Raw genomic sequence first — 21,331 nt, 5'->3', positions numbered from 1 at the left:
GTGCACTCACCTTCTATGGTGGACCATGGTGAGGCCTGTTCTGAGTGGAACCTGTCCTGTTAAACCGCTGTATGGTCTCGGCCGCCGTGCTGCTGCTCAGTTTCAAGGTGTTGGACTCTTCTTATAGCCTCGGACATCTGCATGTAGAGCAACAAGAGTATTGAGAGTTCTTTGCCGTGAGGTAAACGTCCAGTGACCAGTATGAGAGAGTGTGAGAGCGATGACACCAAATCTAACACACCCAGTCACACCTGAGACCTTGTAGCGCTAACGAGTCACATGACACCGGGGAAGGAAAATGGCTGACTGGGCCCAATTTGGAAATTTTCACTTACATACTCACTTTTGTTGCCAGCGGTTTAGACATGAATGGCTGTACTGAGTTATTCTGAGGGGGCAGTAAATGTACACTCTCATACCAGCTGGACACTGACCGCTTTACATGGCAGCAAAGTGTCATTTCTTCAGTGTTGTCCCATGAAAAGCTATAATCAAATATTTGCAGAAATGTGACATACTGTCTGTGATGCACCGACTTGACAAATGAAAAATCAATAAACCAATGCATACCATGGACTCTGATCAAGGACCAGCTGCCCCACATGCACACAAACCACTTTTATCAACTCAACTAGGAGATTATGAATAAAAGCTCTGAAGCCTTTCTGTGACAAGAGGCATGAAAACATCTCTTCTAACAGACAGATTGTTCTCCAGATGTGCCCGGCAACCCCAAACACCATCATGTCGGCCACAGCTAAGAATGATCGGTGTATTAGCATGTCAGATGTGAGAGCAGCGTCCACACACCGGCGATGGAGGCTGAAGCGTCCCACGCAGGGCCGCCGTCGTGACATCGCCGGGCTGCTAATGAACACTCGGTGCTTTGGTCTCGCTCTCCTTCTTCTCCCGGCTCTTCGCTCTCCACCTCTGGGCCTCTCCTCTAATCATAAACAGACACATTCCTGCAAAAGTGAAGCAGACTGTAAAGCAGAGCTCTGCCAGGTTTCAGGAATGTGATCGCAGCAGCTCCGAGCTGCTCCAGCCAGCTGATGAGGAAGCACAGACGGAGTTTTTATTTTAAATCTAAGATGCACAGGAATAAACAGCAGTCCCCGTTTTACTAAAATAACAACAGAAATGAACTTTAGCAGTTTATTTGTCACTGACACGTGTGGGAATATTTTCCACCGAGCACACCGTGACCCAGTTCTATCAGTGGGAATGCACAAATGGCTTATAATACCTGGAAGAGTAAAAGCCCGCTTTACTGTTGTCCTTGTGCTGGATGTCTCCTGAGTGGCCTACTTCCACGTTAGCTAATGGTCCATTTTCATGTTCTTTTCATGTATGTACGTGTGTGTTCTCCTCTACAGTCTCCACGGTGGCACATAGACCTGCAGCCCTGGGCCGGCCACAGTCCGTCTCTGGAGGCAGAAGCTAAAAGGTTCCTCGGTTACATCACAACCCCGCAAGTGAGTTTGAAATCTCCTAAAATCATTTCCTGCTGCATAAAACCAGATTCATTTTACTTCATGCATTTGCAGATTGCACCATATTAGCAGCAGTGGAGTTTAACCAAGTGCTCCGCAGGTTGAAGGATATAAATCTATTTATTCTAAACAATGGGAAGTTCATGGTTATTCACAGCTACAATTTTTAGTGCTATTTTTATAAAAGTATGATCATTTAAACTACATTTTTCTGGCCTTAATTCTACATGAAATCACGTCCATTTTTGGCCTCTTGTGTCTTATAAAATGATTTTTACATATTTACATGTGTAGCTTTAGTCCAACCACTGAACCGGTCTTTCTGATGATTCTGTTCAGTCGGGCGATGTTCCTCTTACTGGAGCTGCACCAGCACACCACAGCGTACAGGAGGGCACTCGCCACCACTGTCTGATAAAACATGTTTAGAGCAGATGTTAAAGGAGCTCAGCCTTCGGAGAAAGTCCAGCCTGGACTGGCTCTTCTTGTAAAGATGGTCTGTGTTGGCTGTCCAGTCCAGCCTATTGTCCAACACTACTCCCAGGTACTTGTAAGACGGTACTATCTCCACACTGTTCCCCTCTATGTGGACTGGCTGAGACGTCTTTCTAAAGTCCAGAACCATTTCTTTGGTTTTCGGGACATTTAGCTGCAGCTGGTTCTTCCTACACCAAATCGCAAAGTCCTCCACCAGGACTTTAAACCCACAACTTTGTCATATCTGCATATAGACTGAGCAAATAGCACACAAGTGTTAACAAATAGGCTTTAAACATGCTGCTGGGCCTATTTAGATTCCACTTTTAATGCTAAGCTACGCTAATGACTGACTCCAACCATCTCGTCTAACTTTCAGCACCAGATAAATGAGCTCGTTGCTGCTTTGAGTTTTGTTATCTGTAAGTCTGTGACAGCTGATGAGCTCTAAACTGCCCAAACACAGCAAACACCTGCAACACGAGCCGATGTGGAGGATTTGCAGCGCAGCCGTGAGGATGCGACAGCATTAAGAGAGTGTGAAACCGAACACAGGCTGCTGCTGCTCCTTGGCACAGCTTTCCCCGGAGAACTCGTCTTCACTGGATTTTATTTTTAGACCAGAGCTTTAATTCCAGCACCTCATAACACCTCGATCACGGATCTACAAGTCCCCAGTTGCCCGGTTTTGACCTCGTTCAATTTTAAGCGCGCTATATTTTTAGTTTTCCTGCGTTCTTCTATTCGTGTTGTTGGCTGCGCTTCACGCTTTGCTGCAGGCCATGTTCCACGAGGAAGCACGCAAATCTGGAATCAGATTCTCACTTGCTCGAGCCAAACATGAACCAAATATTGGAACCAGATGCACGAATGCGGCATCAAAACTACAGTTGCTATTATTTGCCTGGAAGTCCGGTTTTCTTGTTGTGCCTCCGTCAGCACGTGACCGAGCCACGCCGGCAGCTCCTTCACATTCCGCTCAGCCGGAGGAGCATTCGTCTTGCTCGACAGCACTGCTCGTAAATTCATTATTCTATTGATTACCATACAGATGGAGCTCACAGCCCCTCTATTCAGACTTAATCAATGAGATGTTGGTGTTTGTTTCTCGGCCCATATCGGCATTAATTACGACAATTTGATTAAGATGTTCTGCATCACAATGTGAAAATTATCTGTGAAAGCCTGGAATCCTGTTTTCTTTGTCCCCTGTTGTGAAAGACATAGTTTTATATTCACTGTCCAAAAACATAGTCCGACTTGTTTTTTTTTTTGTTGGAATGCATGTGCTGTGGTGTTTTATTGTAATGAAATTGGCTCGGGGGATAAATCAGCGTCTTATCTGTTCCCCCCTCACACAATATAGCCAGAACACACGGCACCCCACTCCAACATGACTAAGCCTCATTCTATATCTTTCACAAAGCAGAAATTCAGCTCATAATGAATTAGCGCCGGAATGTGTGTGTACATGAGGGAAAAGGAAGGACGAGAACAGAGAGAAGAGAGATTGTGCGGTGTGTGTGTTAGTAGGAAGCTGTTGGAAAGGGAGCTGTCCATCACTGACGGTGACAGCGAGGGCGGAGGGAGAGCTGGCGGAGCGGGGAGACGGCAGCATCCTCTGTAGCCGTAATGCTGACTGACACAGTGCCTGGTGGAAGTGCTGCTCGCGGAGACGGCCGGCGACACAATCGGTGGCAGTCAGCGGCTTCCACGCAAGCAGCGGACGAGAAAGGGATAATGTCTGACTAGTTCAGTGACTGTGTCCTCAACAGGAACATTCTCTCAGGTCGTTTTATTTATTTATCTTTAATAAATCTACAAATGTGAAGTGACAGAAATAATCAGTTTTGCACGAATGCTTTCATCCGGAACACGTTACCAGTGATGGACATAATAAAGCATATTCCAAATCATTTAAACAGATTAGCGCGCCACCCCGAGCGTACAGTACGATTCTGGAGCTCTCTGCAACAAAGACACGTCGGGGAGACTTTTTATTTCCCGTCAAACGGTGACACACGGCCTTGACTCAGCTGGTTCCTTCCTGCCTGACCTGTCACTGAGCGATCTGATTAGAGCGAGACATTTAAAGGCCACAGCGAGAAAAGAACGCCTAAGAGGTTCTTTAGAAGCCGCTAAAATCTGGAGGCAACCGGGGTTTCTGGCCTCAGAATGCAAACGTGCATAATGAGCAGCTCCAAATGTCAGTTTTAAGTGAACAATAGACGAGACGAGGTTGGGTTGCTTTTCATTTGGGCATTAAATCACAGTCGTCACTGTTTTCTTCCACTTTGACATAAAACATTTTGTGCGAGCTCCTTCTTGGAAACACCAGATGACACACCGCGGACAACACACACATTCACACACATTCACACACATTCACACACACACGCCATCGTGTTTGAACTCGAGCAGCGAAGCCTCAGATTTCTGCCTGATACCGCCGCGCCTGAGCCAATATTGTTCCTTCCTCTGCAAACTTGGTCTCTGCAGCAGACAGAGCTTAAAGAAACCAGACAGCAAACATTTGATCAGCAGCTTGTGGAACTGTAGATGTACAACACGCCGACATGTATATACACGAGTACGCACACAGTTTATGCAGCCGCACGCCTCATGCAGCACGAACACGCAGCGCTGGACACGTTCTGGAGCTGAGAAATGCTGAATTAAAGAATAACGTTTCAGCACAATCCTGTGATTATTACCCTCCTATTATCTCTGGGGGGCTGCACAGTGGAGCGGTGGTTAGCGCCGTTGCCTCACAGCTAGAAGGTTGCCGGTTCGTGTCCCGGTGAGGACACCCAAGAACTTTCTGCGTTGAGTCTCCCCGGGTTCTCCGGCTTCCTCCCACAGTCCAGAAACATGCTGAGGTTAATTGGTGATTCTAAATTGTCCGTAGGTGTGAATGTGAGTGTGCTTGGTTGTCTGTCTCTAAGTGTAGCCCTGTGATAGACTGGTTACCTGTCCAGGTGAACCTGCCTTCACCCTGAGTCAGCTGGGATAGACTCCAGCCCCCCATGACCCTAGTGAGGATTAAGCGGTGTATAGATAATGGATGGATGGATGGATGGATGGATTGTCTTTTGGGTCAGTTTGACCCCATTCAATGTTTAACGTCTCTAAATAAGTCATTCACATATTTTTGGGGTGGTTTTTTTTTCAGTTTTATTTAAAGGGCTATTTACACATAAACTTGGGCAACTACTTTATGATATTTTCTGGAGGTTTAAATTGCTGAGGTCAAATTGAACCCAAGGATAAAAGATGTCAGTAAATGTGAAGGTAACAGGAGGGTTAAAAGGGATTTTTGCTGGGAAAAAAAGCCAGAATTGGGGAAATTTGTGTCTCCTTTGTTTCAGTAGTTTTTTGAGAAAGACATCCTGCAGACATGTACAATAACTACGTGTGTTCAGATCTAATTATCTGGCAGACATGATACAAAGACTTTGCCTGTAATATTAGATTTAAACACATCAGAGTACAGTGGACACCTGTTGGAAGGCTGTGCCTGTTCCAACCACTGACTTCCTGATCAGGAAGCCTCATCCCTCACAAACCCAGGACTGAACCAGAGACCTCCAGATCTTCCGTCTGCTGCTCTCCTGACTGAGCTACTCCAGCACACATGCTCTGGTCATGACCTTACAAAGTTGTTGTATTGAACCGTATCGACTTTTCAGCTTATGAAGTAGATGAAGAATAATCTCCTCCTTGTCTACCATCTTTCTTTGCATCATGACGACCTTGCATATCATCGTACAATGAAGCCAAACACATTCTAACCAGGGTCACGATCAGTAGCCGTTTACAGAGATTTATACAACATGTGTTGGGATGTTTTGAGAAAAAGACGTTCATCATGTTTGATGTCCTGCCTGGTTAGACAAAAGGCCGAGTCGTGCTTTTTGAGTCGTGGTGTCCGAGCTGACGCAGAAAGCACACAGTTCTGTCCATACAGCAGGCCAAGCGTCAGTCTGCTGTGTGGACGACTGCCTCTCAAACCAAACACAGACAAACACTCGGAGATCTTGCGGATGTTTTCTAAAAGGCTGCGACGCAGAAAGCACACAGTTCCGTCCATACAGCAGGCCAAGCGTCAGTCTGCTGTGTGGACGACTGCCTCTCATACCAAACTCAGACAAACACACGGAGATCTTGCGGATGTTTTCTAAAAGGCTGTGACTTTGCGCTTATAACAGGATGTGGCAGCTGGTCACAGATTGGGCTGCTGCACCGTGTCAGTCTGACTTTCCCAGAGCTGTGCTGAGCATCGTGGACGGACACAGCACAGGACTTCTGGACTTCAGAACTTGGGCACCGTAAATGGAAATCACGTACAAATCAAAGCATCTTTAGGTCCAGCAGTGAAATCCACCTTATTTATCCATAGATTACACAGAGTCTGTCCTCATGACGAGCATTTCTGTCCAACTAATCGAAGCAAAATTAGCCAAATCGCTCACACAAACCCTGCTGTCCAATTCATGACTATTTTCACATGGTCTCTGGAGTTATAAGATATATACATGTAGTGACAGGATGAGCGGCTTTGAGAGACAGAATGTTCAGATGCTCCTGTTTGCATTTTCTTCTTTCTTTACAAAAGCAAGATGTGGGAGCATTGTGTTAGCACCACAAAGAGTCAACAGTCAGCAAAACTCACAGATAACACAAACACAACCTTGACAAGCTGCTCCTCGTCGTCTGAAGTGATTGCTCTATGATGTGTGTGTGTTTATGTGTGTGTCCAGGTGTCGTGTGCGTCGCTACCTGGTGAGGACGGAGCTGCACAGGAAGCCTCCGCCGGCGGCTGGGCTGTGTGCCTGGATCCCCGGTTCAGCCTGATCCACAGGATACAGAGCAAACACTGCAGAGTTTACTCTTTTGGGTGGGTACGGACAAACACGCACGCAACGCCGAGTCCGAGTTCTGACGACGCAACAGGTGTTCAGAACATCTGGTGCCGTGACAGACGATGAGATATGTAGTCACAGCCGTCATAGCTGCAGCCTGTACTCCCAGGAAAATGCAATTATTTATTTTTTTAATCAAAGAAATGAAAGCTGTTTTCCACACAGCAGAGCAGGGAGAGCATCTCGATGACCCCTGCCAGCCTCGTCTTTTCATGTCGTCACATTTCAGGGACTAATTGGCCACCGAGGCTGTTTTACATCGGATCTGTCTTTGTGTCTTTACTCTGAGACATTCCCTCACATCTTTACATGCAGTTCTCTTTATTTCATTGAGTAACTCTATGGTAAGGGTGCAGATAATACTCACTCAGCCCAGCAGTCACATCCACTCCACCTCGCCTTCCTCTTGCTGAGTGGCAAGTAATCTGGAGTCCAGTCAGCCGGACCACCAAGGTATTTGACTTTGAAGACTGGAGAGTCAATCACTCCCAGTTGGCTTCGTGTCGTGGATCAGCTTGGCCTGGTTCTGCCCCGCTGGGTCTGCAAGGTGCAGCCGAGGTCTGAAGGGATTTTTTCCGCAGAGAGAGAGAGCTTATTAATTTGACTGTTGAGAGACAGCACAGGTGTGCCGGCATCAAGGCGGGCACGGCTCGGATACCGATGTTTTCTGGCTTCACGATTCTCCGAGGAGACGAGGTCAGAGGTCAACCGCAGAGAAGCACGTCTGATATCCTCTGGCCGACTGACAAGGACGGCTGCTCAAGCAGACGGGCTGCACGCTCCGAAGAGAAAAGGGACGCTATTATGCATCTCTGTGATTTATGCAAACATTTAACACTTGACCTGGATATCAGCTTGGGGAAAATGTGACTTGCTGCTTTGATTTTTCCAAAAAGCCGCATTACCATTTTTTTCCTCCTATCTAAATGATCCCTTAAGACCCCTGGAATGAATTCAATTTACACTGAGTCGCCCCTTAACTCAGGCTAATGCAGTAACAGCGAGTTGACCCAAAAAAAAAAGAAAAGGAATTCTGGAAAAAAACACACAAAAAAAACAGAAACTTCATGAGTAACAAAAGAAATGTCCTGAGAGCCTGAAGCAGCAGTTAATCAAGTCAAACTGAAGTTCCTCCTCGTGTCCCCTATCTGACCTAGATTTATCACTCTCACACACACACACACACACACACGCATGCATAAACTTCATGGTCATACTTGTGAATCTCTGCCAGGTATGCTGAGTGTCCTGCTCTCAGGAGACTTGTGCTCTGCAGGAGAAACTCACGAAGCCCTCCACTGCAGTCTGCTGCCGCTCACACAAACCGGATCCAGTATCAGGAGCTGTTAGTGTATGTCTGCGTATGCCGACTATGTACACTTGTGCGCATAGTTTGGTGTGTTTTCCGGCCTGTGCGAGGATCTCATTTGCATGCTGTTTAACGAGCCGTGGACGGCTGTGCCCGGGCAGGATGAGCAGCTGCTCTCTGATTGGTCTGTCACATGTTGGCGTGGAGTAAAAAGGGGGGCTGCAGGATGTTTTTCCACATGAAAGACTGATTATCCACCTTTTCACCTCCCCTACTCCAACTACAGCCGCTCTCCTCCTCCTCCTCTAACGCCGGCTTCAGTCTCAGCACCTCCGATGCATGTGGGAACAATGTAGATGCTCGCAAAGTTTATCTGCGAGGATGAATCATTGCTATAAAAAGAAAAAAAACAGTGGTCAGTTCAAAGCAGGGAATGAACCTGCGAGTTCTCTCATCTGCTGCGTTTTTACCATAAGCTGGGGAATGTGTGATGCTGCTAGTAGAGGAACAATAGGGCTATGACACACACAGTGGATCCAATCGGTGCTGCTTTGTCCTCTTTGGCTGAAGTGTCCTTCGAACCTAAATTAAGAAATTATAATAATTATCACACACACTTATCATTAGAGCTAATTGTTTTCCTGCTGATGTCATCATATAATCAAGATAGAAAGCTCGTCAAGCATCTATAAGTGTGATGCTGCTGTCGTCTTCACTGGGGCCTTTTATAACTTTGTCATTTTTAATCAAAAGCACGTAGCAAGAAAACACATGAGAAACTCCTCACGACGTTCAGATCAGACACAGATACACACAGTGCAGTCTGAGCATGCTCCACAAGAAATCCAATTAATCTGCAGACATCCTGACATGTAACGGGCGTAATTAAGAAACATTAACGACAACTTAATTCCATTTTTGACTTAACAGAAAAGCACAACTGCGTCTAATGATGTTAATGGTTAAGTGCAGCGTATGTCAGAGAGAAATGTTTTTCTTTTACTCCACTTCACTTATCTGACAGCTGTGGCTACTTTACAGCAGGTTTTAGGAGCTGATTAGGACATAATGAACAATATAAAATACAGTAAATGAAGCCACCTGGCAGTAAAATGAGCTGTACCTCAGTCAGCTACTGTGTCTAGATGCTGCTTGTATGTTAATGCAACAGGACTAATATTAATCCAACAGTATAACGTATAAAAACAAACACTGACGGAGTGCTTAATGAAGACTTTTACTTCATACACTTTACGTGCATTGTCCTGGTAATGACAGTGACGACCTTTACTCGTAATCAAGTGTTTTAAAACAGCGGTTTGCTCATTTTACTTCAGTAAAAGAGGGTTTTATTTCCCCCCATACTACTGTTCTAATGTGCCATCACAGAGCACCAGTGAGCCAGAATGCACAGCACCAGGGTCCTGGAAGTGAAGCAAAGTCATCCGTCACTAATTTTGTTATTTACACCTGCGATTTTCTTACTGGATGTCAAAACATCTGCTGTGAGAGGACAAAAACCCTCTTGTGCTGCTTCACTGGAACACTTAATATAAGTGAACTATAATTAATGTTATTAATTACACGTGCGCCGTTCCCACTTGACAGGTACATTTCTTTTTTTTTTAAAGCCTACAGGGCGGCAGTGATGATAATTAACTGAGAACTCAAGTACTGTACTTGAGTATAGTTTTGAGGTACTTACGCTTTACTTAAGTGTTCCCACTTCAAGCTACTTTCCACTTCTGCTCCGCCGCGTTTCAGAGAGGGATATTCTAATTTGTACTGCAATGCATTTATTTGAAAGCTACGGTTAAGATGATGGTTTTACACGACGGATGATATAACAAGGTTTTAAATACTTCACATTGTTAAATATAAAGCAGACATTTTCAGCCTTTTCGGCAGCGTGCGGTCGGACTCACATTTCAGATGTGCATCAGTTGTGGACAGTTTCTCCAAAAAGGGACTTTTGCCTCTGAACCTTTCACACAGTTTTATATCAATAAATGTTCAAATAATCTAATATCGCTATGAAATTAGAGGAAAAAAAACACACAAAAAAAGCTGAAAACAGTGTGCCAGAACTTTTTTCTTTTTCTGTTTTCACATCCATCATCTCATGACGGCTCACATTTATCTGCTGTTCCTGGATATAAAACTGTATGTAAAGTAGTTCCAACTGTCTCCAACAGCAACATGCTGCCGACACACTGACGCCTCAGTATTGATAACACTGGTCTGCACCCATTTTGGTGTTTTTTGAGCTGATTTTGGACAGTTGCAATCTGCTGAATCCAAACATTGCATTGATTTTACTCAATGAGGTCAACATTTTTGACTTGTCGCCACATGCACTTTTTTTTTTTTTTTTTTTAACATTTTTGTGTACATGTGCGGGTATCTATGCTTTGTATCATACAAAATTATTTTCCTATTTCCTGAAATGAACAAATTCTGAAACCTTTACAAGTTGATGCTATAAATGTTTGCAGGTGAATTAAATGTAGACAGAAAGTTAACCCCCTGGTTTATGGACAACACATTAGAGTCACGTGATTTTATCAGAAAGAGATGGAGACCAGGTATCAGGGGCGCAGTCATGATGTCTGATTACTGCTGGACTCTGAAGAGAGATAAACCTGGAGTTCCAAGAAGCCCAAGTTCAAGGTCTGAATTTTGAGCAATGCTGATGAAACATGCAATTTACTTGTATTTACTTTTATAAATGTTTACGATCACCAACTTTTGGATCATTTAGCTTATGAAATGATTAGAAAATGACATTTTTCCTCTAAAATCCGATTTCATATGAGAAATACTAAAATAAATCAGTGGCTAATGTCAAGAAATGTGATCAATTTAGTGGCAAAATCTTTTTTTTTTTTTAAATCGAGTTGGCATAAAAACCTGACCTGATACAGAAAAGCAGATGTCATTTTTGGATTCAGCGTTGCAAAAATGTCCTAAATCAGTTTTAAAATCCTAGACACCTTCAAAAATCCATTTTTTTGTAACCCAGTCTAATATCATATATAATAGTATTTAAGTACTTTAATACTTTACTCACAATTTGCTGCTAATACGCTGTCGCCCACAAAGCTGGAATAATTTTTGTGATCAGCCACATTCCTCTTTATGTTTCTATTCATACACATCACTGATCACGTCTGACCAGGTGCAATGATCACATCCTGAGTCCCAGTTAGCAGGTTAAATAAACTCTGACTTCAGGATGTGACTGAAGAGCGGGACGTCCTGAACATTGACACCATCAACCAGCTGGTGGACAGAATGCCACCATATGAACACATTGACCCATGTCAGGGGTGGCCAGACTCAATGCTAGTGACATTTGAAAGAGTAACACTGGACTCCAATATGGGTTTCCTGTTAAATGACCAAGGTTGAAAAACTGAAACAAAACCCTTGATCCTGTGGTTGAATTCCTCCAGTTTAGTTAAAACCTAAACACACAGTTTGCAAAAGCTAGTTGTGGTTTAAGTTGTACTTTCACTCATGTAATGCACTTTTTCATGATTTATTTGTAATGGGCTGTTTTTATATATCTGTACTTTCACTTCATGAGTTTGTAAACGATGTGAACACTTCCTGGTTTCTCTGTTTCACTGAGCTCTCAGATAGGATTGAGTCACTAACCTCAGTCTTATTTCTCACCCCAATGTAACATCACAGCAAAATCAGCCACTAAATGTTCTTTGTCTGTACTCCACCTCCAGCTGACCGAGCATTCACACTCATCCTGAACTTGTGCATGAAGAGCAGAAAACGTTTTTTCTCCTCGCAGACTGAAGGACCATGCAGCTACAAATTTGGCGCATGTTATATTTATATAGGCTAAAGCACAGCGGGGACGCCGGCACGTCACCGCTCACGGATCATGCTTATGCTAATGTGTGAGATATTTCCAGAACACTGTGGTACTGGAGAAATTAAAGATATAGTGGCACACGTATAAGAGCTACAGATTGTATTGTCCCAGCCCAGCCAGCGTTTGTAGTTCAGTGTGAGGACAGGATGGTTCAAAGCTCTCTTTATCAGATTTACAATCCTCAGCGTGCTTGAGGCCGATCATTTGTGCGCTCACACACATCCTTACATCTGGTTGCCATGGCATTCAGTGTCAACAGGGATGCAGCACACATGTTGGATCTCCCTCACACACACCTACGGAGCCATCCACGTCCTCATGAGAGAGGCCATTACGGCTGGTAGAGACCCTCCTTTATCAGCATTGTCATTCAGGAGGGGGCTTCTGATGTACTCCTCTGTTGCCCCCGCTGCTCCCCCATCCCTCATCCCTGTCATCTAAAGTGTCACCGCAGTGATTCGCGGCCAAAAAAAAAAAAAACACCCCACCAAAGAGCGAGAAACTCAATGAAATATTTAGTGCCGTAAGAAGCCACGTCTAGTTGCATCTCAATCCCTCGCATATGCTCATCTCTCATCGTTCTCCTGCTGCTGGGATGCATTCGGGGGAGCCGGCGCCTCATCTGTAAAAGACGCGCACTGTGAAATGTACTCCCCGTGCCACAATTACAGAATACAGCTGCAGCACAAACAAGACACGAGGGAACGAGAGAGGAAGAAAGGGGAGAAAATTGTAGAATTAGACGGGAGGGGAGGGTTGGAATAAACAGAGAAAGCGAGGGAGAAGGGAGAGGAGCACGACGGAAACCAGGCGTCTGTCTGCTCAGGTTTACACATGTTTCAAGATGGAGAAGCGGCACGTTTGTAGGAAGGAGAAGAAAAGAGAGAAACATGAAAGCGACATGAAACACAGACAGAAGCATCTTCTGGCCAAAACCTTTGTTCCCTTTGATTCTGAATTATTGATTTTTTTTTTTGGAGCAGGTCAAGTTCCTGGTGTTTGATAGGCAGCGTGTCTGAATCATGTCATCACTTTCATCCACTCTGTTTGACATGTGGACCAGCTACTGCAGATGTTTGGTTTCTTCATGTCACAAAGCAGATTCTTTTAGGTCTTTGATCGAATGCTTTCTCTTTAACATGCAGCACTTCAGTGCATGTCGCTGTCAAAGTTTTTTGCCCTGGAATAACACAGGAAGCCTTCATCCCCTTTTATGCTTTTAAGCAGTGGCCCTCGGTGCGATCAGATGATATCATGACATGAAAGATGAGTTTTCTATCGAGATGACGAGCAATTTCCCGTGAAATCCGACCCGCCACTCACGCAGTAAAATGCAGCAGATTTCATTTGTAGCTGCAGTAATGCTTCAGAATGAATGGGCTCAGGATGCATTGAAGTGATAAAGCTACATGCATGCATTCATCTGTCTCTGTCCAGGACTGGCCATTGGTGACACCTCTTCCTGTATGAGCGCCATACTTACACTTACTTAGAACCCCATTTGTTTTTTGCTTATCAGGGTGGTTTGATGGCAATATTAGTCCATTAGTGTGTTCACGACATCGATCAAAACTGCAAATCCAAATAACAAGCCAGTGATTACCATAAAATATTCAAGATTAAGCTCATGACATGAAGATTTCCTGTGAAGTGTCTTTACATCCACTAGATGCACCCACTAGAACTTTCCACAGACATTTGTTATCGCCATAGGAAGAGTCCGATGGGCTTTGGTGAGCCTCTGTGTTTTCCTGTAGCACAACCATGAAGAGGACATTTCACTATTCAGGTGTTTGTCATAAAATTTGCTGCCGGCGTTCACGTTTCTCTCTGAATAATTTGCTGTAACTTTGGTGACTGGGGACGGAAGCACCTCCAAGTCTGAGGTCATGGTTCTCTGCCAGGAGCTGGTGGATCGCTACCTGTTGGAGCCCCAAGCAAGAGTTTAAATATCTTAAGATCTTGTTAATGAGTTGAAAGTAAAATGGAGCATGAGACGGACAAGCGGATTCCAGCAGCGTCAGCAGTAACGAGGAGTTGTGCTGGATCATGGTGGTGATTTACGGGTCGATCTATGTTCCAATCCTCACCTGGGGTCATGAGCCTTACAGATAGGGTGTGGACCTCTGATTAGGATGTGTCCTGGGGGCCTACCTTCAGAGGTTTTCTGGGCATGTCCAACAGAGAGGAGACTCTAAGGGAGACCCAGAATTTGCTGGAGGGATAATGTATCTGGGCTGTAGGGTGGATTGGTGGTTAGCACCGTCGCCTCGCAGCTAGGAGGTCACCGGTCCGCATCCTGGTGAGGACACCCAGGATTGCTCTGTGTGGAGTCTCCATGTTCTCCCCGTGCAGTGTGGGTTCTCTCCGGGTTCTCCGGCTTCCTCCCACACAGTCCAAAAACATGCTGAGGCTAATTGGTGATTCTAAATTGTCCGTAGGTGTGAATGTGAGTGTGCTTGGTTGTCTGTCTCTAAGTGATAGACTGGTGACCTGTCCAGCCCCCCATGACCCTAGTGAGGATTAAGGTTTAGCGATGATGGATGGATGGATGGATCGATTGATGATATATCTCATCCACCTGGGAACACCTTGGGATCCCCCTGGAGGATCTGGACACCATTGCTGGTTAGAGGGTCATCCAAAATGCCCCCATGATCCAACCCTGGATATATGGAAGAAAATAAGCAGATGGTTGGAACTTTATCATCTCGTATATTTTTATCCTATGCTTCATCAAGAGCAGTTTATTTATCCAACGCTAAAGTGACTCTTGCCCACTCAGTGTGACTGTGTTGTGCTGTGTGGGCCGCAGGTTGGGGGTGGACGACCGGTCCCTGGAGCGTTCCCTCGCCAGGTCAGGCTGTGAGGTCCACTGCTTTGATCCCAGCTTGAAGCAACCTCACCTGCAGCAAACTGAAATGTGGCTCCATCGGCTGTCTGTGGACTGGAGGGATCCCAACCCGGCCATCGTCGCCCAACGTCAGTACGCCAACACCAAGAAACTGGCCACCATCCTCAATGACTTTGGACACAGAGAGGTGAGAGTTAGAAAGTTATCCTGCATTCTGATTGTACAACTACCTTGAGCCTCGTGAAAAAGATTTATTCTTACCGTGTTAGCATTACTCATACGCTGCATGCAAACACAAGCCCGTTCCTGCGCACCTCAACTCAGCTCATCGTGATTCATTCCTGCGTTGTCCGTCTCCGGCGCCAGGTGAGCATGTTCCCATACTTAATTTTGTTTTCCTCCTGTAAATATTATCATCCAGTTGTGGTGCTGAACGTTACCTCTTCAAAGCTCCCCAGGGTTTGTGTTCCACCTCATCAGATAGGGATCTGCATACATGATCAATCATATGCACCGAGCCCACAGATAGCATGCATACTAATAAACACAGCCACGGAGTGAAGCCACGGAGAGAACACGCCTGTTTAAAGAAACAAGCTGAATGATAATTCAAGGTCAAAAGAGCCAAGCTCCTCTTAAATAGGTAATCAAATCATACCTTTAAGGCAGCACGCTCTTTTCTCTTTTATCTCTTTCTCGCGTGGAGGAAACTGAGCTTTAGTGGCTGCAGATACACAGCGATAAAAGGCAGAGCGCTCGCTGAACGAATGACTTGATACCATTAATAGCATTAAAGTGATTATCCACATTATTCCTCGTCCCCTGAGTCACTCCTCCTGGTCATCCTCTGATTCCTCACAGGCAGAGGTATGATTTCATTATCCAGTTAACGGGAGGATTAGCTGTGTCGTGTCATTTAGGAGGCTCTGAGGAAAGAGAAAACATCTGACGCACATTGTTAACCTTCTCCCATCCAGAAGTCATGACGTGATCGTGAATCTAAAAATACAGAAGCCTGGAAATTGTTTTCATGACATAAGAAGACAGTTTGTGGGGGGAACAAAAAGCAGACACTGTGCTGTAGATGGTCTTACTTTGGGTTCTGCTGTGTTCCACTCGCTGCCACTGCATGCTTTTGTTTTTTACTACTAGAAGTCACCAAGGTCAGAAATGACTTTGAACCGTTGTGGTCGTGCCCGGTGCCCAGAGCGGTTCTCTTTTTGTTTGCTTTCTAGAAAGTTAAGGTTCCACCGGTTTACCTCTGGTGTCATCCTCAAACCAAAGACTTTACACTAAATCTGCCTCTTCCTGCTACCAGACAGATGAACAACTTTTGAATTCCAGTCAGTTTGTGTTCTTTATCTGGTGCCATCCCCAGGACGACGAAAGGCCGGCAACCGTGCAGACTGTGAAAAGCAAAATTGCCTTTACATTGTTTCATCAAGTGCTTTCCTATCACAGGCTGAAGTGAACATAACAGCCACTAAAATAGCTGCTAGCTGGGTTTATTTCCCTATTACTTATAGGCTGGCAGCTGAAAGATTATAATTTAAATTAGACTCCAGAAAAGAACGATTTCAGCTCAGAGGTTTGAGTTGAAAAATTCCTTCGCTGCAAACGAAGCAGACGGGCTCATGCGAGGTGTCGGGAGCGCTGTGAAGATGTTGAGATCTGAAGAAAAGGAAATATTGGCGTGTGTACAGTACGTGTGGGTGGGTTTGTGCATCAGATGACAGTACTCACCTGTTTTAAATGCAGAGCCACACACGCGTCCTTGTAATGAGGTTTTAATGTGAGCTCACAGCGTGCCGCAGGAGCAAGCAGCAGGCAGCAGAACCTCCTCAAAGGCTCCTCGTCCAGCCTCTGAGACAGGAAAGAGAGTCACTCGCAAAGGTCAATACATGCGTTTGTGCAGCATTACTTATCTGTGTTGGTTTAAAAAAAAAAAAACAACCTATCCAGATAAGTCATTCAGAGAGCCGTGGCGACCAGCTGAGAGCAGCAGACACTGTTACCACGGGGACAAATGTTAGTAGCAGGAAGTCACATCTCATTTAGGGAAAATAGCTGCACATTGAACCATTGATCATGTCAGTAATTGGATAACACAACAGTATCAGCTCTGCCCAGTGGTGCCATTCTGAATTAAATGAGGTGCTGCCAAATTCTAAGCAGCAGCCACGACCGTCCAAACAGTCTTTTTTTATTTCTTAAGTAAAGGGACAAATCATCTGTGTGCACGTTAAAGTTGACGCTCGTCACAGATTTGTAGAATTGACAAAAAAAAAGACGACACATTGGTGACTTTCAAGACGGATTCTCCTGCTTCTCTTTGCGAGGACGCCCTTGGGAAGCTGTCAAAGCGGTTGTTGAGGTCTTTGAAAGAGCGGCGAATCCGCAAACCTCTCAGAAATGTAATTAAATATCTTTAACTGTGATCCGCCCTTGAGTGGCAGCCCTGCTAATTAAAGCTCATAAAACATATAGAGACAATAAAGTTTAGGTAAGCAGCGATGTCTGGCACGCTGGTTTACAAGAAAAACTGTGTAATTATTCTGACATGACCAATTGTGTGGAACAAAGGGGGAAAAGTAAATCAAAGTCTTGCTAGGATTTGCCCATCATGAAATAAACACATTTCAGGCCAATTAACAAGCCAAAGTGTAAACTTTCATTTAAAGTTATGCTCTCAAATCTGCAAACTTGTTTGTTTACAAAGACTCTAGCAACTTTTCATCAAAAGCCTTTCTGAATTAAAATGTCTCCCAATGTGCTGCCTAATCCTGAGCCTTCTTTACAGAAATAATCACAGTGTGACTCACTGGGAGGAGAGGAAATTAAAAAAAAGTCTTTCGAGCAATCTCACATTAATTTCTCAGCAGTAAAGGGCACAAATGTGTGTGTCCAAAGTCAATCTGCAGCGAACAAATCAGCCTGTCGAGGCTGTACAGTGAGGCTGATCGGTTTTTATCAATTCTTGTTTTGTTTGTGATTGTTGGATCTATAATGAGCTTTCACAGACAAGCACAGCCACGGGCGTCCTATTAATTCTCTGGCACATATCATGATTTAAAATTAGTTTAAAATAAATGCAGGTTAACGATGTCAAACAGGGCTTGTTGCTAGAAAAATCTACAATATTCAAAGTACAGGAGTCCATCTTTTTCCAGTCAGTCATAGTTATAATAGTCAATAGTTATGACGTGGAGCCGTAACACCACTGATCAGAAAATGAAAAGAAACCTGATAGATGTGAGCACAGATGGGGTCCAGCATGTTTGGTAGGACTCTGACCACAGTGAAGGCATCGTCCTGACAGTGAAGCACGGAGGTGGGAGCATACAGGAGTTGGAGAGATGAGAAATGGTTCCTCGGACATGAAAAGCGCATTCATAGAATCATCAGTCAAACGGGATAAAACCTGCTTAAAAAGTTCCACTTTCTCAACATCTCACCTGAATCAGTGCAACAACACGATTGGTTCTGAGATCAGATGGTATGAAGCAGATGATTGGACTTATTGGGGGGCAGAGAAGGGCGAGTCTCTCCGTTGTGAAATCTCTAGTTCAGCTTAGAATAAAGACCAAAACACAGGTAAACATTTAGCCAAAATAAAAAAGTAATCAGTGAACATGTTGGACCCCATTTGCTCCATGTCTTAGTCGGAGCAGTTGCAAGTTGACCAGGAGGAAATTTCAAGATACGACTGATCCTAAGCTCAGAAACAACCCAGTGCACACACTCCTGTAAACCTGCAACCCTTTGGTTTGGTCACCATGCTTGGTCCAGTCCTATCCCTTCAAAATAGAGCAAAGTCCATTAGCCAAATGATTAAAAAAAACATCTCACTTTGCTCTTGAACCACCTGAACTGTCACCGTCCCTCAGTTTCTTCCAGCGTAGTGACGGAGCATTTAGCGTGGCTAACTCTGCACAGCAGTGTAGCAAAAGTCATCTTTCCAAAGCTCCAGCACCATATGGACTTTGCTCACAGCGGACAGGAGTCTTGCCAGCGTTTGCAATTTCTCCTGCAGAGAGAGTTGATATTGGCATCATTGGATCAGGGACCGTAGAGGCAGAAAGGCAATTTATATGAAGTCCACTGGAAAAAAAATGTTGACATCAGTCAGACAGAATGAAGCTGTGTGAGCAGTCCACTCCCAGAAAATAAACTCAACAAGATAAACACAGTATGATGTAAACATACACGCAGGCAGACACTCGTTAGAGGCTGACTGAAGACATTCCTTCTCACTGATGCCACATCTTTCTCCACTACGAGCTTTCTGGCCAATTAAGGAGCATCTTCCTGCTTGTGGGGGTTTGGAGGGAGATCATGGGGAGGATAAAAGACAGCATTTGGACTTTGGATAGTTCTGTAGTGCTGCTGAAGGCATGAACTGGAGATAAATTTCATGGCCTGTTAATATCTGAGATGTCACGGTGCCAAATGTTAAGTTGTGGAAACATTTCCCGCAACTTAAAACTCACTCAGAGAACCTGCCGTCTTTACTGTAATGATCTCTGACATTTTGGGGGGAAATCCCTCCTCAGGTCTGATCATAATTAACTTAGTGGCTACATAATGTACCACCTGAGAAAATGATGCTGAGACATTGGTTGGCCTAGAAGGCATAAAAGCAATGCCGCCGGAGAGACTTTGAAACTCATAAAGGTCAGACAATGGACATCTTTAGTAATCTGTTAACCTAAGAGGAATCCCAAGGTTCTGAGGGAACGCATTAAACTTTGAGCATGCATGAGTCTCCTCACATGAATGTGACCTGAGGGTGCGATTAACATTCATCTTACAAAGCATTTCCTATCTGCTATCACAGCTAGCCTTGTCAGGCTGCTCTTTCGCTCAATCCATCACCAACATCGCTAACACAAGAACAAATGCCAAGCTTCACGTACTCCTTTTCATCTTTTAATAGCTTTTGCATTGAATAACTCCACAGTTTAGTGTGTGCTACACTCATTAATTACAATAAAAGTGCCTTTTTTTTTTTTCTTTTTACCTGCAGGTGGACGTGCTGAAAGCAGATATGGAGAGCGCTGAGTGGAAAATTTTGGAGAATTTGCTTCTTGAAGGAGTCCTGGACTCGGTGGGTCAGCTGCTGCTGGAGCTTCACCTGCACTGGGCGGGCTTCGAGGTGGGCGGCGACGACCCGTCCGTGGTGCGGTACTGGTTCAGCCTGCTCAAGGAGCTTGAACGCGCCAACTTCCAGCTCTTCCACGTCCACTGGGACCCGGCCAAGCCTCACCTCTTCCTACATAAGAACGTGTTCAACGCCAGCAGCGCTTACACCTTGAGCTGGGTGAACACGCAGTGGAGGCCGACTGCAAATCAGAAATAACTGTTGACTGCAATAGCTTGTAAATGGAAATGTGAAAGGTTGTGTAACATGGAATGTGAGCACAGATTCTTTCTAGAGCACACCTGTCCTGTTATCTAGCTTATCAAGCTTTTTACCAAGCTAAAATCCCTGCTCCTACTTATGCCGCTTGCCCTCTCCTGGCCTGTAATGACCTCAGCCGTGTAGAGGGGCAGAGTAATTGACTCCAGAGGCTCTGCGTTCTACCTCATAGTGGCGGTGCTACTGGCTGCGGGTCAGCCTCTTAATCACAGTCACCATCATCAGGGCCCAACCTGAGCCTGGCCTGTAGCCAGACGATCATCAGCTCCTTCCTAGAGAACACACAACTCACAAAACAGCATATGAAAATGAGCGCACACTGTTAAAAGGGGAAGGTCCTGTCTCGCTGATAGTAATTGAACACTTGAAGGAGGCCATTTGAGCTGCTTACACAGCAAGACAAAGAGAACGAGCAGAGGAATGTGGGCTATAAGGGTACAGAGATGGAATCTGCTCTAGAGGCAGAAGAAGCAGATGCTTCCCTGCAGCTGAACCCTGATGACTATCACAAAGCATGACGATAATCTAAAGAATAGCCTGTAATGCCTCCATACTTGTACACATGGTTGCCTGTTTTAATGGCACGTGTGGGCGAGCGTGAGAGAAAAAAGATAATATGAACTCCACTTTTTTGTTTTTTTGCAAATTGCAGTTTCCTCAGTTATAAAAGAAAAACACAATTTAGATTCACACAAAGAGGAATGTTATGTAATTGACAGTTTTTTTTCTAATGTGCTTTACTTCATTATCTGTGCTGCACCAGAACATTAGCAACAAACCTATTCTGAGAATGAAATACTGGTCTGACAATCCAAAGAATAATGCACAAGTTATTCAATTATTGTACTTTGTCAAATCCTTTTTTTATAAAGCGAGACAAGACAACCAACGGTCTGGGATTTCTCTCCATGCTTCTGTGTTGACTTGTGGAAGAAGAAATAAACTTTTTTTTCTCCAAGGAAATG

General features: G+C 44.7%; 1 protein-coding gene across 1 annotated transcript in view; it reads left to right on the top strand.

The window, feature by feature from the left end:
- mettl24 (methyltransferase like 24) overlaps positions 1-21,329 on the top strand; it is a 46,256-nt gene extending 24,927 nt beyond the window's left edge. Inside the window, exons 2-5 of the mRNA XM_008298252.1 lie at positions 1,377-1,475; positions 6,731-6,867; positions 14,909-15,134; positions 19,974-21,329. Coding sequence (XP_008296474.1) covers positions 1,377-1,475; positions 6,731-6,867; positions 14,909-15,134; positions 19,974-20,306 — 795 coding nt within the window. The 3' untranslated portion in view covers positions 20,307-21,329. The remainder of the gene's footprint in view (positions 1-1,376; positions 1,476-6,730; positions 6,868-14,908; positions 15,135-19,973) is intronic.
- The last annotated feature ends 2 nt before the right edge of the window (positions 21,330-21,331 follow it).

Source organism: Stegastes partitus, unplaced genomic scaffold (genome assembly GCF_000690725.1).
Source record: "Stegastes partitus isolate 25-593 unplaced genomic scaffold, Stegastes_partitus-1.0.2 Scaffold1299, whole genome shotgun sequence".
In the NCBI taxonomy this organism is placed as follows: domain Eukaryota; kingdom Metazoa; phylum Chordata; class Actinopteri; family Pomacentridae; genus Stegastes; species Stegastes partitus.
Note: the sequence above shows the minus strand (reverse complement) of the source record. Positions and strands in the feature narration are given on the sequence as shown.